The 21,282-nt window shown below is 42.7% G+C and overlaps 1 protein-coding gene across 1 annotated transcript in view; it reads left to right on the plus strand.

The window, feature by feature from the left end:
• Positions 1-3,800: 3,800 nt before the first annotated feature.
• UGT8 (UDP glycosyltransferase 8) overlaps positions 3,801-21,282 on the plus strand; it is a 28,049-nt gene continuing 10,567 nt past the window's right edge. The window contains exon 1 of the mRNA XM_075709310.1: positions 3,801-4,643. Coding sequence (XP_075565425.1) covers positions 3,822-4,643 — 822 coding nt within the window. The 5' untranslated portion in view covers positions 3,801-3,821. The remainder of the gene's footprint in view (positions 4,644-21,282) is intronic.

A 21,282-nucleotide genomic window follows, 5' to 3' on the forward strand; every position in this document is an offset into this window, starting at 1 on the left:
TTGCATGTTGTTGCTGTGCTGATGGCACCGAGCGCCTACCTCTTCCCCCCTCCCAGTCTGCCAAATGGGAGATATGCTTGTGCTAAACTGGCTTACAAAGTGCTGTTATATATATTGCCCTCATTCCTGCTAAATACAAACCTTCCAAGCTCCCTGCTTCTGTCTGGCCATGGGATGAAATGATGAGGTTTCATCCTGCAGGTTCCTGCCAAAAGTTCAATATAAGGTCAATGCCATTTTTCCCAGTAAAAATGTCACTTAATCGGCATTTCTCTAATAGCATCGTGTGTTTAACATCTCTATGGCTTGGCAGGTCCTGTACATACATTTTCCTGTCCCTGTGGAAGATGCTTGCATTGAAAAAGGGAGTTGCATAATACATTTTTGAGAAATGATTATTTTTTCATCAGTTCTGAAGATACTGAAAGCTACAGACTCCTGGGGAAGCATGGTGTGTCATCTCTTGACACTGATACACCTCAAGAGGAGAAAAACTCATGTTTGGTAAATTGCTTGTAGTCATATTGACAGGTTTTCATGTTAGGTAGGTAGTGTGTTATAGAACCTTCGTAAAGAGTAAAATGTGCAATGTGATTCCCATTGAAAGCATTGCTGCTCAGTGAGGGTGAGGATAGGAAGTGGTAGGGCAGTACTGTCATCATCCCAGGGAAGTACAGCTGTAGTTTCCATGGCTTTTGGTGACAAGTGTGTAACCCCAGCTGTGGAAAATACGCCTTAGGGCTAAGGATTGTATCTTCCTGCTCTGTGCTCCAGGGCTGTATCGGGTCAGGAGATCAAAGTACAGCTAGCATGCCTGCATCTGGCAATGCCTGGATCATGACTAGCCCTTAGGCTCCTGGTACCTTTGATTTATACCGCTGATAGAAATATTAACTGTTTGAGTTTCCCAATCCTACACCTCCACGGTTTTGTAATACCGCTATTGTTGACAGGAGCAGTAACTTAATACCGTGGGAATGCTTATAGCATGGGGAGATGTAATAAATAATGGGTTTTTTCCAAGTTTGAATAATCATTTTTCTTGGATATTTACTTAACACTGCAGTGTTATCCTGCAGTGGGGCCCTGTTGAAGATAGCTGAGCATGGCTTGCTGGTACTAATATTGAATGCTACGCCAAGCCTGTGTATTTCTGCACTTGCACAACCGTCTGCTGCAGCTTGAAACCTGTGAGTTTTATGGATGGGTGTGAAGCGGGATGATGAGCGGGGCTCGGTACTGGCATGTCCTTCAAACAAGAGCTGCTGGGAGGGCAGCTGAGCTCTGTGGGGTGCTGCGGTTTTCTAGAAAGCCTCCAGTGAAAACAAAGGCCTAAACTAAAAAGGCAATTTAATACCTTAAACTTTCCAGCAGGTCAGGTCTTTGTGCTGGGAGGTAAGCTGTTTCTCGTGTAGTAAGAATGCTTTTTCCAACTTCATTGGAGAGTGAACAGGATTGCAGTTCAATTTAACTACCACTACTTGCTGGAGGAGATGTTTTAGGGTAATATCCAACACCCTAATTGAAGCAGCTTAAAAAACAAACCTGTGTGTCCTGATGTCAGACAATGGTGCAGTATAGTGAAGATCTCAGATGCTGCTGGTAATACTTGCAGCAAGTAATTTCTTCCCTCTTCCCCTGAAGCGTTATCTCTGTAAAATTGAGCTTTGTGCCTAGAAACAGCAAAGCCTCTGAGTACTTCCCAGAATGCTGTGTCGGGCTATGAATGTGATGGTGGTGTGGAGATCTCAAGAAATTCTCTGTGTTTCAGTTCCTCACTTCTTGCTTGTGGGTACCATAAGGTTTTGCTGTGCATCTTTGTGCTGTGGGCTTTGTATTGGGAAAGAAAAAACCAAAACCCATAAAAAAAAGTGTCTGCCCGAATGAACTTTTTTGTGCATACATGTGTGTGTTTGTGTGCACACTACTGCTGGTGATAAATAATTGAAAACTGGTAGAGTTCTGTAAGTGATGGTCAGTGGTTTCCTAGGCAATGGCTAACACTTTGTGAGGACAAGTGTGGGGGAGGCTTCAAATCCAGTAAGAAGACTTTTCACATGAGAAACTTGATTTAAATAGTCAATGTACCTTGTGGTGATTTTCCAGCTTTACTTGGGCTTGGTGCGCACTTATATGTGTTTCAAACTCAAGCTGCTTGCAGAAGCTGGAGTAGGAGAAAACTGGGGCACCATTCAGAAAGCTCAATATTATGTAGTAGCAATACAAATATGAGATGCTCTGGTGATCTGATAACCCATGTAACATAAAAAAAAATTTATAATTTTTTTTATGAGCAACCTGTTGTAGGAGGGCTAAGACTGTCCTGTAAGGAGATAACAAGGAGTGAATAGCAGTGTTATCTGTTTCTGTTGTGCTCCTTTATAAAGGACACTGCAACAGACTTGGGTTTCCATGTGGATTGGTTTGGCATGAGAAAAGAGCAGATTGTTTGGTTTGGCTTGCACTTGTTTCTCTGTCCTGGTAGGGTTGAAGTGACTGAGGAGTTTTCTGACATGCCCCCTCCATGCTTCTAATGCACTTTGCTTTCATTTGACACAGTGTGTGTTTTACAGGCTGTGCTCACCAAAACATGGGGGGAGAAAAGTGTTTTCTCTTTCCCTGGCAGCCTGCTACTGCCAGGGACAGTGTGTGTTTAGGACGGCAGTGGGGTTTTCAGCATAGGTTAGAGTTTGTGCTCGAGTGCTGATTTAAGTAGGTTCAGAATCAAGTACTTCTAAAAGCACTTCAGTGGAAGTTGTGATGTTCATGTATGTAGTACTAACTCCCATTATTTCAATTGTTCCCATACACAAAGTGTCATTTTTGAAAGCTCAAAGTAGTTAAGTTGGTTCTTACTTGACGGTAGCATCTTCCTACCAGATTTTGACTTTCTACCCCCATGTGTCTGATCAGTGTTGATACTAAAGAAAAACAGTGCATGAATTTGCCTGTCCTTTTAGGAGGGGGGGAAAAAATTCTTCTCTGTTCCCATTGGTTTATATGAAAATAGAACAGCAGAAAATGTTATCCTTAAATCAGAATAGAGAGTTGCAACTCGGAGGAGGACAGCTTGAAAGCTGTAGGTGACTATCAGACAAGACCTTGCAGTAGAAATGCTCATAACCATGTTAACAGTAGTGTGAAGTGTGGCACGCTCAAACTACAAAATTAAAATGGACATATTAGACGTTCCAGTTGAGGGGACAAGACTGAATTGTATTTATGAAAGTCATCTAATATCCTATGCACTGAAAATCAGCACTGCATCCTTTGGGTCTCGTGTGAATAAATACAGGATTTTAGCTTTTGGGTCTTTGAACTTAGCATCTTTATTATTCACTTAATATGTTACAATGACAGTAATGCAATTGTGCTTTTAAATATAATCCCAAACATAGCAGGATCTAGCTTTCAGAGCTGACTTCAAGATCTTACAGCTGTTGGATGGCATATAGAATTTGGAAGCGGTGCACATGGTATCTCTGTGGAGGGTACCGACCCCATTGTCTTGGTTGGTTTTCCTGCTGTTTAATGCAGGTGCCATATCAGTATCTGTGTTGGAAGAAGTCTCTCGTCTACCCTTAAGGCCAGATGGAAAGGGAGGGGAAAAGGCAGATCTCGCTGGAAAATGGGCACTAACAAATGCACTCTGAAGCTGAGTGGCTCTCTTGTTCTCCATGACCACTGCAAAGATGTCTTCGAAATAGGGAGTTGTGATTAGCTTTCGTGGGGCAGCCACATAATAACTTCTTTTTTAAATTCCCAGGTAGCATACAAACCTGTTTTCTGTTGATGTAATGCTTCTATTTCTCATTTCAGCTATGAAGCCGTACGCTCCAGCTTTCATTCTCCTGTGGAGTGCTGTCGGGATAGCGAGGGCTGCCAAAATCGTTGTTGTGCCGCCAATTATGTTTGAAAGCCATCTTTATATTTTCAAGACTCTGGCCTCAGCCTTGCATGATCAAGGTCACCAGACAGTGTTTCTCCTCTCTGAGGGCAGAGAGATTCCTCCATCTAATCACTATAGACTTCAGCGCTACCCAGGGATCTTTAACAGCAGCACCTCGGATGATTTTCTCCAGTCCAAGATGAGGAGTATCTTCTCTGGGAGACTGACAGCCCTCGAACTGTTCGATATCCTGGACCACTATTCCAAGAACTGCGACATGATTGTTGGCAACCGAAACCTCATGCATGCCCTGAAACAGGAAAAATTTGACCTGCTCCTGGTAGATCCCAATGAGATGTGTGGATTTGTTATAGCTCATCTTTTAGGGGTTAAATACGCCGTCTTTTCCACTGGCCTCTGGTATCCAGCAGAAGTGGGCGCTCCAGCTCCCCTGTCTTACGTTCCAGAATTTAACTCGCTGCTCACAGATCACATGAACCTATTTGAGAGGATTAAAAATACTGTTGTTTATCTTATTTCAAGATTTGGAGTCAGTTTTTTGGTTCTGCCAAAGTATGAAAGGATAATGCAGAAATACAAGGTTCTGCCGGAACGGTCCATGTATGACTTGGTTCATGGATCCAGCCTGTGGATGCTTTGTACTGATGTAGCACTGGAGTTTCCAAGACCTACGCTACCCAATGTTGTTTATGTGGGAGGAATCCTAACCAAACCGGCCAGCCCTCTGCCAGAAGTAAGGTTTGCTGAGCTTTATGGTAATTTCTGTGGTATCTGGTTGCCCTCATATGATGAGTGGCAGTTTTTAAGCAGTGGATTTCAAATAGGTTCTAGTGGCTTTTCTTGTTGCTTGCTGAAATACACCCTTGAAGTCACTGGAAGTAGCTTGGGGTGGTGGTGAGGGGAACTATCAGACACAAACTTGTCAAAATGAGTCTTTTGTGGTTGCGGGAAGTATTTTACTTTTTAATAAGGTGCTTAATGGTACAGTTGAGGGAGAAAACAGCGCATGCTATCTCAGAAGTTACATCTGTAGCTTCTAACCAAGTGTGGGTTAACATGGGAAGAAGGGAGAGCAGATGAATACTGGCTATGCTTAAAGAAGCCCGCTGATAGGTTATACTATCTAATTTCATGGTATTAGTGTTTTTATGGAGAGTTTGCTTCCCTTGGTTTGATAGGTAAAAATGTCTCTAAAACTAGGTGTATATAAGCATGAAGAAACTGTGTATAGGCCAAGAAATGGAGGTGATGTGAGGTGACATAAATGGCACCACTGCTGTACTCAGATAGGAAGTTTTACTGTATGCTTACTGGCCATCAGGTACTGAACTTCAGACTGAAAGTGATAGATTGATTCTAGAAATCCTGGTTGCACAAATTAATCATTAAGTCTGACTACTTTAGTGTACTCTGTGGTCTTTGATACCTGATATCCAAGAATGCCTCTGTTCAGCAGCACAATGGTGAGTGACAGGCAGAACAAAATTTCACAGAAAACCATGTAATTTACACTTCTATTTATGTATACATAAACAAATAAATCTTGAATTGGAGATAGTTACTAGTGGATGCTTCTAGCTGGGTGATAAATAGGTAGGTGTTCCTGCAGTGCTCAAAAACTTGCTTCTAAAAATGCCTTGTTCAGCCTTTGCTTTTTGCATGAAAACTGCCAGCCCGACTTTTCATCTGGTTTAGCCTGAAAATTGGTTGTGGAAGGCTGGATGTTTCTTGTTTTGTGGGTGTTTTATTTTTTGCACTGTTGGCAGCGTCTTGACTTAGCAGTACCTTTTTTCATCATCTGAGCAAACATCAGACAATTCTCTGATTTGGGCTGCAGGATGTGGAGTGCTGAGCTGATTGCCTCATCTTTTTTTTCCTCCCCTGTTCAACTTTAAAATGCATCTGAGCTGAGTGAGAGCAGGCACTTGCATCGCACTCTGAACATGCTGGTGGTTATACCCCAACATACACTGTTGTCTCTTCTCCAATGTGTCATCAGAGAATGACTGTAAGAGTGCTGCTTCTGACTGGTTCTTCCTGTGTGTACATTAATGTGTTTGTGTTTAGGAAGTGTCAGGCTGCACGGATACCCTGAGAACACAGGCTAAAGGTAGCCCTGTGCTGTCTAAAAGTTCAGCCCTGTTCTCTCCAGGAAAACCTTGCCGGCTGGATTGAGTTTCAGCTCCTCATTTTCCAAACTGATATCTTCTTCTGTAAGAAGAAAAATGTCTTTGCATGATAAATTTGAGCACTACATCAACACTGTCTATTTTTTCTCTCTGTAGATTGGTCTTTAGGGTAAAAAAATTAACTGTTCTCACAAGCAGATACTTTCTTTGCTATAAAATGGAGTGGAAGAATATGAAAGGGGCAGTTTTCTTTCAGTGTTTTGCTATAAGGATGTGTGTATACATAGTTATATGTATGTACAAATATATATAAATATATTTTTCAAGCCTTTTGAGAATATATTTCCGTGTACTTCCTAAATTTACTCTGGAACCACAGATGTTAACCTGTTACAGTATCTTACGATGCAAGAAGGTGGAACAGTAAGAAAGATGTTTAATACAACCAGACTGACAGTGACCTTGAAATAGACCTGTAGGTAGAGTACATGCTGGCAAATACTTATTATGGGAGGGAACCCCTGTAATTATTTGTGAACTAAGACATTATTTACCTTCTCTTCAGTTTTATCAGGCAATTCATTCTTACAATGTTCTAAGTGTGGGATTTGGTTGAATGCGAGAGAGACAAAGTGAGTGTGTTCATCTTGTATCATATAATTTGTCCATGCCTAAACTGTTACGCATAATCCACTGTGGTATGTATTGTAGGTAAATTATTGGGCAGTTTGTTTTTACTGAACAGTTAGATAAAATTCGTAACTGTCACTTTACTCTGGCAGATTAAAATTGGATAGCTAGTGCTGTGACTGTTTTAAGCTATTGCTGCATCTCTAAAGCAGGAGCCTTTGCTAATTTATTTTCTGCAGTTTTTAGCCTGGTGCATTAAGGTAAGCCAGAAGCAGAGCTGGTTCATGTTTCTGTGCTGGGCTGGAAATGGTGATGCTTCAGGAGCCATCTCGTAAATGAAAGCGATGTACCTGCCCAGAGGTGATCATCAGAAAAGGGGGGCATGTGGCTGGAGGTAACAGCTTCAGCAGGCAAACTTAAGCTAGTATTACAAGCCATTCAGGTCTCTTATGTTCTCCAAAACTGCTTTTAAGTAACCTAGTCCACCTTTTCTGGTAGAGAAGTATTGGAAAAAAATCTGCGCTGGTTTTTCAAGTCCAAAATACCTGCTCAACACAAAAGAGCCAGGTACCTCAGCAGTGGCACTGCTGCCTTGTCAGCAGAGAGAGTTTGGGGTGGTTTTTTGGTGGTGTGGATGCAAAAGGAAAAAGGTAGTTTGTTAACCAGATCAGAATTGCTACACGTAACTGCAAAGCTTTAGTTTTCTGCTAATAAGTAACATCTTAAAAAGAAAAGGCAGAGAGTAATGATTAAACAATCAAAGAGGAGACAAAGGGCAAGGCCTTTTAAACAGTAATGGGATGGCTGTTTAATTCTAGGGGATGTGGTAGCTCTGTTTTGCAGTTGCTCAGAGTCTGCACCTGTGATTTCCTTAAACTTTCTTTAAAGAAAAGTTAGAAAAACACAGGTTTAAAGGTAGCATGTGGCAGGGGGTGTTGAATATCCATATCACGTAGCTGTGTGTGTGAGGGGAAACAAACCTGTCTATTGCTCTGTCCATGTCCCATCTACATCAGTATTTTGGTTCAGGGCAATGGAAGGGTTTTGTAAATCCCCCAATCATCCCCACTTACTGCATGCAGGTTCCCTTTGTAGAGTATTTTTGGTGCAGGTAAACTAGATTTATTCTGGAAGGGGTTAAGCTGGAAGCTTTATTTCACCTGCGAACCAAATGCTTGCTCGTGTCTGCTAGGAGAAGTAAGGGTCTGTAGCAGCATTTAGCGTTTTGGAGGGCTTTAAGTGCTGTGCTTTGTGGGGGGACGCTCAGATTGGGGACCACAATAGCTGTAGCCAAAGTCAAGCTGCTGGAGGGTGCACAGTGTTTGTGCAGAGCCCCTGCTGTGCTGGCACGGTGCTCAGGTAGGGGCAGGCTGCAGTCCCTGCTGCTTAGCTGCGCATCTTGCGTGTCATCTGGGAAGGGAACTGGCCTTACTGGGGCATATCCTTACTGCCCGGCACAGATCGGAAACCAGCAGTAGCCGATCATGCAGTTAGCTCATGCGGAGGGCATGATTTTTAGCTGCTGCTGAGCTCTATAGCAATTACGGCTGCAGCGCGCAGCACCCGCCTGCGGTACGCAAACTGCAAATGTGGCTTCGGGTTGCAGCCTGCCCAGACGCCTCAGGAAGCTTTCGCCAGGCTCCAATCCTCCTTTTTGCTCTCCCTCTAAGGCAGTGCCCTGAGGTCTGCGGAGCTTGGCGCAGTGTCCCTCGGTGCGGTTGCAGTGATCAGCATGCCGAGGAGCGGGAGCCAAGAGCCAGCAAGGAGAGCAGTGGGTCCTTTGGAGGTCACCGCTCTGCCCGGCTCCCTGCAGCGTCTTGCGGCACGGCACGGGCAGCTGGGAGCTTTCTCCTTGGTGTAGCAGGGTTAGTCTTGCCCTTTACAGAGAGGCAGTGTGTCAGTCAGTGACTGAAATTGCTGATAATGGCACACTTCCTCCCTCTTCTGATTCCTGCTGCAGGTGGATGAAGCTGAGCATAACTTGTGTCACTCTGTCTCATCGTGGTGGAAGGGCTGATCGTTGCTTCGCAATAGTCACCGCGCAGTTAGGAGTAGTCTTCCGTGGTAAATAACGTGCGATCTTCAGTGGTTACAGTGCGCGGATTTTGAAGGTTGTTCTTGCACAAATAGCGTGCTCTGTAAAAGACAAGGGCATGGCTAATGTGGCTGCACCCATTACCCATAAGTGAATAAAATCTTACATGCATGTGGGAAAGAGTCCAGGGTTTGTGTAGTAAACTCCAAAAGGTGTGTTTTGAATTGCATAGAGGGCAGTGTGAACAGAATTAGGCTTAAGAGATAAAAAACTAGAGACAGACTGACTATCAAGTCCTTAACGTCATTGCTGACTTAAACTATTAAGTGTATGGTGTTACCTGGCAGTGTTTTCCAGGTAACTGGCAGTGGCCATTAGGAAAGTAAAAGGCTCCTCTGCCTCTTACTACACTTCTCCCGAGGGATCTTGTGAAGCTGAATGAAGCTGGCTTTTTAAAGTAACATGCACTTTAAGAAACAATGGGGAAACCTTTGCTGTGGCATTTATATCTTTTGACTAGGTTGACAGTAGTTAGGCATTAATCAGCCTGATAAGATATGTCCTTGAATCGGGGTAGAAACCCAAGAGTGCTACAAGCAGCCACCTCTGGAAATACCTGGTCCCTGGTGAGGAGGGGGCAGAGGGCACTGGAAATGAGCAGGTGTCTTTGCTGCAAGAAAAGCAACTGAATGGTATTTCAAAATTTCAGGAGGACTCCTTTCCATCAACTAGTGGATGATGTAGGTGCATTTGGGTATAGGCTGGATCCTGCAATTTGGATGCAGTTGTATTTGAGATAATCTGTCAGCGTTCACAAAAAAAAATCACAAACTAAAATGACGCATACCGTGTAGCTTGTAAGTTGAGCTGCTGCTTTTTCACATCTGCCCAGTCTTAAAATTTCATAACTACCTCTGTGTAACACTGTGGGTTTTTTTCAATGCTGATCTTGAGGTGGTACTTTGGACTGAATGCTGTTTGTTGTTGATGGAAAAGAGAAACAAATGACAGTTCATTTTTTAATTCTTCTGTACCTGAGTAAACTAAATTTATGCTTCAGAGGAAGGTGTTCATGTTCCAGAAGTAGAAGCTGTCCATTCAGCCAGAGCTGTCAACAAATAGTAATTACAGTAACTTATTCCTCCCTGTAGATCTCTTATCTAATCTTGTCATTATATAGATCTAGATCTATATAACAAATTGGTGGTTTTGAAATATCTTCACTAAAATTTTTTTCTGAGTCTTGCTGACAGTTGTATGTTTACTAGGTGGGTGTTAGCTGATACTGGTATTTATCTTTAAAATTAGGTGGAATAATAAAGAGATGTTTTATTCCTTAGGTCCAATTTTTTTTTTCCTCCTTCATTCAAATTCAAGGACACTGTCTATAAGCTCTTGCAGACTGTAGCAGTAGATTTTTGCGCATGACATAGCACCATCACTTTTTTTAAAGCCTGGGGAATAGTTCTCATAGAGCTACTTCTGACAGTAAATTTCTGGTGGTGTGAAGCAGTTCTAGAGCTGTTTTAAAATGCATGTGATTGTCAGCTGGGGAGGCAAAAAGTCTTTTAAGGGTGATAGAGATTATGGGGCACTGTGTAAATTCTGTGCTGAACCATTGTTGTGGTTTAGCCCCAGCCAGCAGCTCAGCACCATGCAGCTGCTCGCTCACTCCCCCTGCCCCGATGGGATGGGGGAGAGAATCGGAGGAGGAGGAGTGAGAAACACTCCTGGGCTGAGATAAGAACAGATTAATAATGGAAATAAAGTAAAATGGTAATGATGATAATAACAATATAATAATGATAATTATATAATACAAAGCAAGTGATGCACAATGCAATTGCTCACCACCTGCCAACTGATACCCTGACAGTTCCTGAGCAGTGATTGCTGCTCCCTGACCACCCCCCCACCCCCCCAGTTTCTATACTGCCCATGATGTCACGTGGTATGGAATAGCCCTTTGGGCAGTTCGGATCAACTATTCTGGCTGTGCTCCCTCCCAGTTTCTTGTGCACCTGGCAGAGCATGGGAAGCTGAAAAGTCCTTGACTAGCATAAGCAGTACTTAGCAACAACTAAAACATCAGTGTGTTATCAACATTGTTCTACTAAATCCAAAACACAGCACTATGCCAGCTACTAGGAAGAAAATCAGCTCTATCCCAGCTGAAACCGGGACAACCATATGATGATGTATTTTGGTTCTGAAATAAAGCTTTCCCCCCTGTCCCTCAACAATTGATCTTTTGCTACACAAGTAAGCATTGCCTGAGCTCTTTGGGTACCCACAGTCATAAAACTGCTGTAGGCTCCAGTCTCGGATGCTCCAGTATGGCTAGGCTGATGAACCATGCCTATTCCTGCTATGCTGCTGCATTTTAAATTTGGGAAGATATGGGACTCGGCATCTACCCATGTAGTGTTAAGACACAGGGAAAAGGACGCAGGGCTGAGCTCAGAAGTCAGTTAAGTATCTCCAGTAAAACTTGGTCAAGAAGGCAGGTCCTGCAAGTACACATGCCAAACCTGAGCTGGCATCCAGTGAGCTGATGAATAAACACCAAACCTCTTCAGCAAGCCTGTGCTGTCTGTCAAAAAGCAAGTTTACTTGGTTCACAGATCATAGTACGAGGTGGTTATTTCTGCAGTTCAAATGATTTTGTGTGTTAGGAACAGAAAATGCGAGGTTTACACCTTGGATGTTGCATAGGTCAAATTATGAAAGTTAAATGCAACAGAAGTACTTTTACTCTATTTATCTACAAAAAAATTAAACGGGTTAATATAAGCTATTATTATAAACAGGTTTTCTGGGTTTAAGTAGTCTAATTCATCATTTTCGTATTGGAATGCACAAATCAAAAAATTACTCACTTTGGTTATGTGCAGTGCTTTAACTGTGGGTGTCACTTGCAAGTTTTTAAGACTCACCTGTATGTAGGACAAATCACGAGCTAGTGTTTTTTCCATGTCTACTTCTTTAGCATACCGTAGGATAATTTCTAATATTAGGTAGAGAGACAGAAGATAGAACTTATTTCCAAAGGCATACTTTTTTCTGTAGCATTTGGGATGTGCTTGAGTTTGAACACCATGTTTGTATAATTTGGGAAATTGGGATGTGTTCAAAGCTGACATTTAAGATCAGCAAGCCTACTTAATATTATTGACCTTAAAACCAGTAATCTTTGTAATCAAGCCAACTTTTCTCTTCAGATGTCCTAGTTGCTCAAAGGTTACTTAAGTGGATAACTTGTCTTTGGCTAATAATCTGCTTGGGTGTTGATATATCCTGTGGCTGGGTTAGTGTTGGCTTGCACCCGTTGTTTGGGCTGGTGAGGTGTCTGCGGCAGGGGCCTCCAGGAGAGGGTGGAGGCTTCTGGGGAAGAACCGAATGTGATGGATGGGGAGGAGGGATGGTCCCACGCCTGGCTCCGTGCCCCAGTGTTAGTGGCTGAGAGCAGGTACATAACCTCTTCTGTGGTGTGGCTTCCAGCACCTCTTACCTGACCTTTTGAAGAGTGCTGGGAAAATCAGTGGTGTATCTTCAGCTTCTCTGCGTAAAAAAAGCATCTGTCTTCGAAATAATGCCATTCTTATTAAAAGCTTGCCTTCAAGGGAATCATAGTTTCAGGAAGTCAACTCATGTTTGGCTGAAACCTGGTGTACAGTAACTTTTTTCAGTGCCGAGGTTCTGTGGATTTATTTTACAGATGACCTGAAGTAAAGTCCTCTTTTGTATCCTGACAGTGGGCTTGTTATAGGTCACAACAGCACCTTGAACAGAAGTTTTAACAATGTTGTCCTAATGTTTTTATTTAATTTTTAATTTTTTTTAAAACTTCTGAGTAGAACTAACTTTTAATGCAGCAATACACTTCTGTAACTGAGTATTAACCTTCCCCTGCTGCTTTGCTGCTGGTTGTAGCTCCATTGCATGTCCCGGAGCTTTCCCAGGCTGTGTGCAGCCTGCCCGGGGACAGCGTGCTGTGCCAGGGCCACATAACCCTGGTCTGGGGAGGTGGAGGCAGGATACCTGGCAGCCACTGCGGGGATTCATCCTGTGTAGCACTGCCCGTGCTGGCAGCCCTGCCCGCGTCCGCTGGGAGCAAGGGCCCCCTAAGAGGTGAAAATAGAGAATTGCTCAGCGAGTGCCGCTGTGGTGCCCAGTCTCTCTTCGTGCTTTTTGCACAAAGGTGAGGGGGACGCACAGGCATAGATGGGGCCCTCCTAAGAGTTTCTGAGTGCAATTCTGGTCACCCCAACCAAATGGAGGAACAGAAGAAAGGATTAGGGAGGTTTTATTGAAGGATGCGAGATCTTATCACTTAAACACAGACTCAGAAGCTAGCTGATCTCAAGCTTCTTAAAGAAGGGGTGATGACTGGCCTGTTTAAAATACATAAATATTATATAAAAAATATATGTATATTATGTGTGTGTATGCATGCATATCTACACATGTAAATGTGCATGTATATGTATAAATATTAAAAAAAAGAGAAGGGAAGAGGTAACCTCCAGGGAGAAAGAAAAGCTATTTTATCTGAAGAGGAAATGAAGAACTTGCCATTATTAAATCGAAGCTGCAGGTTAGAATTATATCTCCTACCATCCACAGAGCACAGGTGTCATACTGGAACAACGAAAGACAAAGTTTCCCACCTAAATTAGTTTATAATGTGGATTTATGGATGGGGCTATATGTCAGTATCTGTAATGCAGAGGTCTGGATTTAAAATTCAGCTGCCTTTTGATATTCTTCTTACTGTGTTCACTGCCCGACCTTCTGTAAAGGAGTTAAGTAAAAACAGTCTTCATACTTAAAACTGTCCTTACTTGTACAGCTTTTCTACTACATATGGGGCTACTGAAACTGTAGGAGGATTGGCAAAACCTTGGTTTGCATTTACATTTAATAATCATAAACTTTTCTGTATATACTTGCAAGTTATACGGCGGGGCTTCATGCTTAGGAAAGTGGGGGGGGGGGTTTGGTATTTTTTAACAGAATATTGCCTCTGGGGTAATGTCAGCAAAGTTTTTAATTTGAATCCTGGATTTGAGGATACTTCTGCACCTGCTACTGTATGCAGTGATTTTAATAACCTCTCTCGAAGGGCAAGCTTCTTATTTTTGACTACCTTCCATTCATTTGAAAGGCAAGGCTGCTTTCCCAGAGTGCTTGCCAAAGGTCCAGTGAGTAATGGATTTTTGACAGAGAGTGTTGCATCAGGGAAGTACTTGCGTGGTGGTTTTCTTGTTGACCTCTACTTTTAGGTAGATGGTGTTCTCGGAGGCTTCACTGGATACTCCTGTAACTCTAGAGAGGGCTGAGATACGGGAGAGAAGACAAAAGCTTGCAGTACTGTACTTCTTGCCTGCATTTGAGTCTGAATTTCATTCCTCCTTAAAGTTAAATGGACTTCAACATTCTGTTGGTATTGGATGGTAAATGGGAAAAGGCAGTAGAGGTCAGGGACAAGAAAATGCAATTTTTAGACATTGAAAAGCTTCATAAGGTTTTAAAGACTTTTCCCCCCCCAATGCATTTTGATAAGCCGAATATGCAGTGTATATATATACCAAATAATTAGTGAGAAACCTAAAAGGAAAAAGGCTGTATTTCAAGAAGGCTGAATCTGTGTCTAATGTTATTGAAGAAGCACTGTATCAACAGCGTTGTTAGATTAATATGTAGTGCACTTAGTAGTGCTCAGGGTCCTAACAGAAAACAGTTCAGATCTTACAGTTTGTTTCCCAACTGAGAGTGTAAGCGTGGCTTTAACAAGCAAGAAAATTAGACAAGTTTAGTCTAATGCCATAATCTATGTATGCTTTTTTTTAATGTCTACAAAGTATTTGTTTTGAAATTGTCTTACTCTGTGCTGATATGAACTAAAAAATATGAAAAAATAATGTGCATATTAACTGCATGGACTTTGTGTGTGGTAGATCTCACTAACAGAATGAGATTTATCAGTGTCTTAATACCATATGGCACAGGTCATCAGTATATCTAGGGAAGACAAGATATAAGGTTGCTCAGACTTCACAAATACCCCACTTTTTTGATTTCATTTTTAGAAGTTTCAGTTTGACTTTGGAGAGCAGAATAAATGGAGAGGAGAGGGAGAGAGACCAGAAAACACCCCCCCCCCCCATGTTTAGTTACAAGTTTGGAACAGAGAGGAGGTTGGTGGCCGACAGCAACTTGTACTTGAGAAAAGGGAGCAATTAACTTGCGATTAATCCAGAGGGAAATGGTGGGGTGGGCAAGGATCTTGTCCTGGTTGGGAGCAGCGTGGCTGCTGTTAACTGAACTGACTGAGCCTGATGATATGGAAAGGCCCCTAATAAAATGGGATGAGCATGTTTGCCTCATGGCCATCGTTTTTAAAAAGGCAGGAATTCAGTTAGTGGAAAAATAACCTTCAGAGCGTGACATATGCGCTAGCCGATGCGGAGATGTTCGGCTGAGCCAGCAGAAGGCAGCTGGATGTGTCGAGTCAGGGAGGTGCGAGCCATCCCCTGCTCGGTGCAGTCAGGTGTTTGCCATCGTGTCCCATCTCCTTTGCTCACTAGAGCAAATAAAAAAAAAAAAAAGCCCTATTTTTGGTTGTAAACTGGTTTACAAATTCATGGCAAGTAAATACAAGCAGCATGCTTTGCCTAAAGTGATGGTGTTTCTCTGGGTTTGCTGTAGGCTGACATGTTATTTTATAACTTTCAGATTATATGATAAGACCCCCTTTGTTCAATGACAGTAAAGGCCATATCATGGCATCTGTATGACCTTTAACTGCCTGTGCTGAAATGTTGGTTTTTAGTAAAAATTGAAATGAAGTTAGAAATGTATTAATATGGCATTTAAATATTTTGAATGAGAAGTACTATTTAGAAGATCCAGAGAAGTTAGGACAGTAATAAAAATGGTCTGTGCACCTTTCTGTTTATTTATCAGTGAGTGCCTCCTTTCTAAAGATCACTTCATGTGGCTTCTTATTTATTTTGAAATAGATCTGGGTTTGTCTACTCTGAGCAGCATTCTGTAGTAGAAGTTGCATAGTATGCCTGTGCTCCCCATTGGGGAATGGTGGTTTGCAACCATATTCAAAGAACAGACATTTGTGCTATTACACATTTGAATTGAGCAGCTGAACAGGGAAAGCTTCGGATATTAAACCCGGTTATGTTTGTATTTGTGTACTTTGTTTATCTGAAACGAAGCTCAGTATTAGGCACCACTGGTTACTGCCAGCTGGGTCCTCACTCTATAGTCACAGCTGTGCATTTAGCATCTAAGCCTGCTAAGAATAGCTAATTAGAAAATCAAACAGAACAAAGCTCACATAGTAGGGTCGGCACAATAGCATTCCTGTCTGAAAATGGTAAAAAGATTTATTTTATTTTTTTATTCCTCTCCTTCCCTCCCCCCCCCCCCCCCCCCCCCGTGCCTATAGTACAGCATAGATCAATAAGTGCTTTTTCTCCTTATACAAGTGCAGGGAGAACCTCAGTAAAAGACCAGTATACACTCAGAAACCTGCGCTCTTCAGTAACGTAGTGGCACACAGAAATCGTTACTCGTAGGCAACCAAACTCTGAAAAGAGAACAAGGCGAGGTCGCAGTATCTGCTTCTGTGCAATGCTTGGACAGCAATAAATATTACCCATGTTGAAAAAGAAGCCTGCTTAGGCAACCTTTGAAGAGTGTATATGACAAACTCAAGGCAGCGTTTTAAAAGCAAGCAGGCAACTTCTGAGAGGGGCAAAATGGCCATGAGGCCAGTCTGCTACCATGTGTAAGCTCCCTGCCCAGGGAAGGAAGGGAGCAGTAGCTGTCTGCCTGCCTTTGCTTGCTCTGTGTGAGTGCCGTACTTCTCTGTGAGACCTGTGTGTGTGTTTATTATCATTTATTAAAAGGGCTTAGAAAGCGCATCTGATGTGGAATATGGTTGAAGATGAGTTGGTACCTCCTCTGGGACTCACTGTGCCAGGATCAGTCAGTCGACATAAGTGAAAATAGAGATTTGAATGAACAGGCAGGGAGCTTCAAAGGAGTTTATCGCTTCAGTCTTACTCTTCTACTGTTTTGCCCAAAGAACAGGCATTTGCACAGAAGTTAACATGAAAACTAGCAGAGGCCTGATAGGGTTTGGCACAGTGTAATTGGGGGGCTCCTTTAAGCATTTCATACCTTGGTGTGCATTGATTTTTTTTTTTTAAATCACTCAAGTGAAAATGGTAGTTCATATATGTATTAGATGATATTTTGTTGGGGATGTATATAAAGCTATAATGGGCTGAAAACCAAAGTTCAGTTAGTGTAGTTCACAATTCAGTTCAGAAACTGAACATGTGCTATAGTAGACTTGACAGGTTTCCTGTCTTTCACATGGGCTAAGCTCATCCGAGGTGGTACTGTGCCTGGTGAGGAGATGGGAGTGGGCAGGAAGAGGTGTGATGTGTCTAGCTGTAGGTGCTCAGATTTATCCTTTGAGCCTTTCCACTGACTGCTGAGCTAGCCTGGAGAAAACAGCCTCCCTCCTTCAAGTCCCATGTGCAAATACCTCTCCAATTCCAGATTTTTCAGCTTTAACCGTCCTAAAATTTCTGGAAAATCCTGGTATGCACCTGTGTGTCCAGCTTAATACTTCAGCTTGTTTTCAGTGGGACCTTACAAAGAAGAATAATTACTCTTTAGTGCTTCTTCAACTACAAGTTACACAAGTGCCTGATCTAATTTATTTTAAATTCTATTGAAAATTTTGCTTTCAAGTTCATCAAGGTTTGGGGGTTATAATTGTTTGAGGTTTAGTTCCTAGTTTGGAAGGGGAAAGCCAGGTCTCTGTTTCTAAGCTTCTGGTCAGTTTGTCAAGTTTGCAGGGTAGCCTCAGTAAAGCAAATGTTGTCTGCTGGCTATGTTAGGACTTAAGTAATTGAGGCAAGAGTCTTTCTTTCTACACAACAATTATATTTGGGGGAAAAGTGATCAGGTGCTCTGTTATGGTCACTGAAAGAGAGAACCATTTAAAGAAGTGGTTGTCATATAATGTATATATAAAGTTTGAATTAACTGCAAAAGTCAAAGGTGTTTCCTTCTCACTTCTGTGTTCAGTTGAAGATTGAAGAAGAGTTTGAGGAAGGCTCAGTAATGCAGCTTGTCATGTAATCCCCTCCCCAGACCGTCACTGTAGGTTCAAACCTCAAAAGTTGTAATTTCAAATACCCTTTCCTTACATTAAAAAAACCACTGCACTGAATTTACAGTCAACCTGAACATCATTTAAACTGGGCAAAAGGAGGTTGCTTTCCCGCTGCAAGCAATGAGCTGTACAATGCTGCCCAAACAGGGAACGCAGCTTTTAATGAAGGCAGCTCTAATGACTCATCCTGACTTGCTGTGTTTTCATATGGTGCGTAATTAGATCGCAAAGAGAGAATGTGCTGGAGGTCAAAAGTGTAAGTGGATTTAAGAAAAAGAAAGGGGTAAATTCAGAGGGGGTGAGCCTGGGAGTCTGTGAAACTTCTTCGCGTACTGTGTTGGAGTGGTGGTTTCATTGAGACTGGTACTTGGGGTGTTAGGGCTAATACTGCCTTGATGAATGGAAAGGTAGGAAGGTGACTAAAGGCTGCAGTGGCTGGGTACGCTGACAGTGTAGGCAAACAAAATTGTTCTGTGGCGTCAGTGTGTTCTCTTCCATGATTCAGGTTTTGTGAGAATCGCTCAAAGCTTACGTTTTGCACTGCTTGTCCTGCATCCCAGTCACTGCGGTGCGCTTCCTAAAGTAAACATTAGGAATGCATATGTGTGATTTAAGTGACATATATAGCCATAGTAATAATGCTGATGAAGTATTTAGTCCCTTTCATATGGCGAGATCATAGCCTGCTTTTTATCTACTGTATCACTTCTGTACCTTGTATGCCACTCAAAGAACAGGGAAAGTACAAGAAAATAACTGAGCCTTTGTGCCGTGGCCCAGCTAATTGTACCAGGACGTTCAGCTCTATCTTGCAACTAAAGACCTATGAACGCCACTCACACGGATTCAGTTTCACCAGATCTTCAGTTCAGAAAGTCTGTACTAGAAAGCTGTCAGGAGAAATAATTATAAGAATTTAAAGCAACCTGAGAATAATGGACTCCTCCAGGTCATGAACTCAGGGAGCTCTACAAGGAGGCAGTGTGAGTCCTCCATTCTTCATTTCCTGATTTTTACCCAGCTCTTGCATTTTTAGCAATTCTTAGTGATCCCATTTAATTAAGGCTGGTTTATGCCAGGAATTACTCAGATGTATGCGAGGAGAGCCCTTGTCCTGACAAGTCTGTAGTTCATTTTCTGCAGCCCATGCATGGTACTGATCTCCAGCACCCCTCTGGGGAAGCAGATTGGAAAGGGGCTGCAGATCAGAAGGCAGGCAAGCAATTCCTCTTACTACCAGCACAATATAAAACTTAAGTAAAATTAGGACAAATTTGGGGGGGGGGGGGGGGGGGGAAGAACCTTTCAGTTGATGTCGAAATACAACAAGCTGAGCTGAAACTCTTCTGGATCTTCTTGAGGCTGGCACAGGACAGTTTTGACCCTGACTGTGTGAGGAATCAAAATCATATTCTTCCTAATTTAGCATCCTAAAAGAAACCCTGAGGACAACTTCAAGGTCCTTTGCTCCTGATTTGGGTTGGCCAGGCATCATCCAGCTCTGGTCTGGAAACCCATGGTAGCTGTGTAGGCTGTTGTTCTGTCTGAGCTGAGTCCCTGCTTGTTGCACTTGTGTTAATCATTATGTACCTGTTGGATCAGAGTTGATGGGTACCTGACCAACTCGGAGCATGGCAAACCTCGTTTCATTTGTCTCTTCCTTGCACAGACCTGTCTGTAGGGGAAGCATGCCTGGTTTCCGAAGTTAATTAGAATCTTTCCATGCAGACTTCTGTTGCTTGGATCCCAGTTTGAGAGATTGCGAGTGTGTGTTTGTGTGTTGCCACACTTAGGAGTGGGCTAGGAGAGGGAGCACTCAGATAATAAGCTTCAGTTTATACAAAATAAACAGCTTGTGTTCTGTTGATTTTTCTTTTTTATGTAATCCCATTTAATATGACTAAGTCCATCTTTTCAGCCTGATGGCAGGATCTTATCTTTCCTGTCAAGATTTTAAGTTCCCCTTTGTACATGTTATGTTCCACTGAAGCAGTGGGATTACCTTCAAAGGGAAGGGTTAGAAAGGTTTGGCTATATGAAAGCAGCCATCATAATGCCAAACAGGTTGGTTGGCTATTGCGGAACAGTAAAAAGCAAAGGCCTGTTTGTAGGGTGACTAATTCCATGGTACATAGTAAAGTTCCTTTTTTCCTTTACATAAAATTCGAAGCACTTAATAGCTATCTGTTGTTATACATGGGGATTTTTGAATGGGGTATTTTAGAAAATCTATTATAAGGAAATATACCTCTTCTACGTGTTTACATAATGATGTATAATTCTTACTGTGTGAACACATCAGAGTTGTGAAGTCTCCCAGAATTTCTAATTGAGCACAGATTCCTCAGCTAGAACAGACTTATCTCTAGCAGTGGAAACCACGTGTCTGACCAAGCATAAGTCACCACGGGTGGGACTTCCCAGTGTTGAATGAGAAATACTGAAGCAGTAGTGCCAGCTATCCTGTTTTTATCCTTATTAAAAAGCAAACATGCCTCCAGCTGGACTTTGTGCCACTGATCACAACCGCCTGGGCCCTGCAGTTTAGCCAGTTCTCAGTCCCACCTCACTGTCCATTTGTGTAGCCAGTACCTCATCAGTTTGTCTGGGAGGCAGCGCTGAAAGCCTTACTTGAGTCAAGGTAAATTAAATAACTGCTGCTCTTGTCTCATTCACTGAGCTGGTTTTCTCGCTGTAGAAGGCTATCAGGTTGATCAAGCTGATTTTTCCCTCATAAATCTGTGCTGACTGCTCCATTCATGTGATCCTTAATATGTTTCGAAATGATCTCCAGGATTATTTGCTTCATCGCCTTCCAGGGATCAAGGTGAGGCTAAGGAGCCCATTCCCTGGATCTTCCTTCATGAACGTGCAAGTGGCACTTGCTTTTTTTTCCCCCCCCTTCCTCCCTCCTAAGTCCACAGAATCTCCTCCAGTTGCCCTGACCTTTCAAAGATAATTGAGCGGCCTTGCAGTGACATTGGCCAGCTCCTGGTTGCCCACTGGCACTTCTGGGTGCATCCTATCAGGTCCCATATACTTGTGTATGTCCAGTTCATTTAAAAGTAGCCTAGCCTCATCTTCCACTGAGGGTAGGTCTTCCTTGCTCCAGACTTTCCCTCTGGTCTGAGGGACCTGGGGTTGCTGAAGGCCAGCCTTACCAGTAAAGGCTGAGATGAAGAAAGCATGAAGTACCTTGGCCTTTACCATATATTTTGTCATCAGGTCCCTTGTTCCATGCTTCCCCTGGTCTTCCCTTTGCTCATGTACCTTGCTGCCCTTCATGCCCCTTACCGGATTTAGCTGCAAATGGGCTTTGGCTCTCCAAACCCCATCTCTGCAGGCTCAGGCAGTGCCTGTATTA

The sequence above is a fragment of the Pelecanus crispus genome, chromosome 4 (assembly GCF_030463565.1).
Source record: "Pelecanus crispus isolate bPelCri1 chromosome 4, bPelCri1.pri, whole genome shotgun sequence".
Taxonomy (NCBI): Eukaryota; Metazoa; Chordata; class Aves; order Pelecaniformes; family Pelecanidae; genus Pelecanus; species Pelecanus crispus.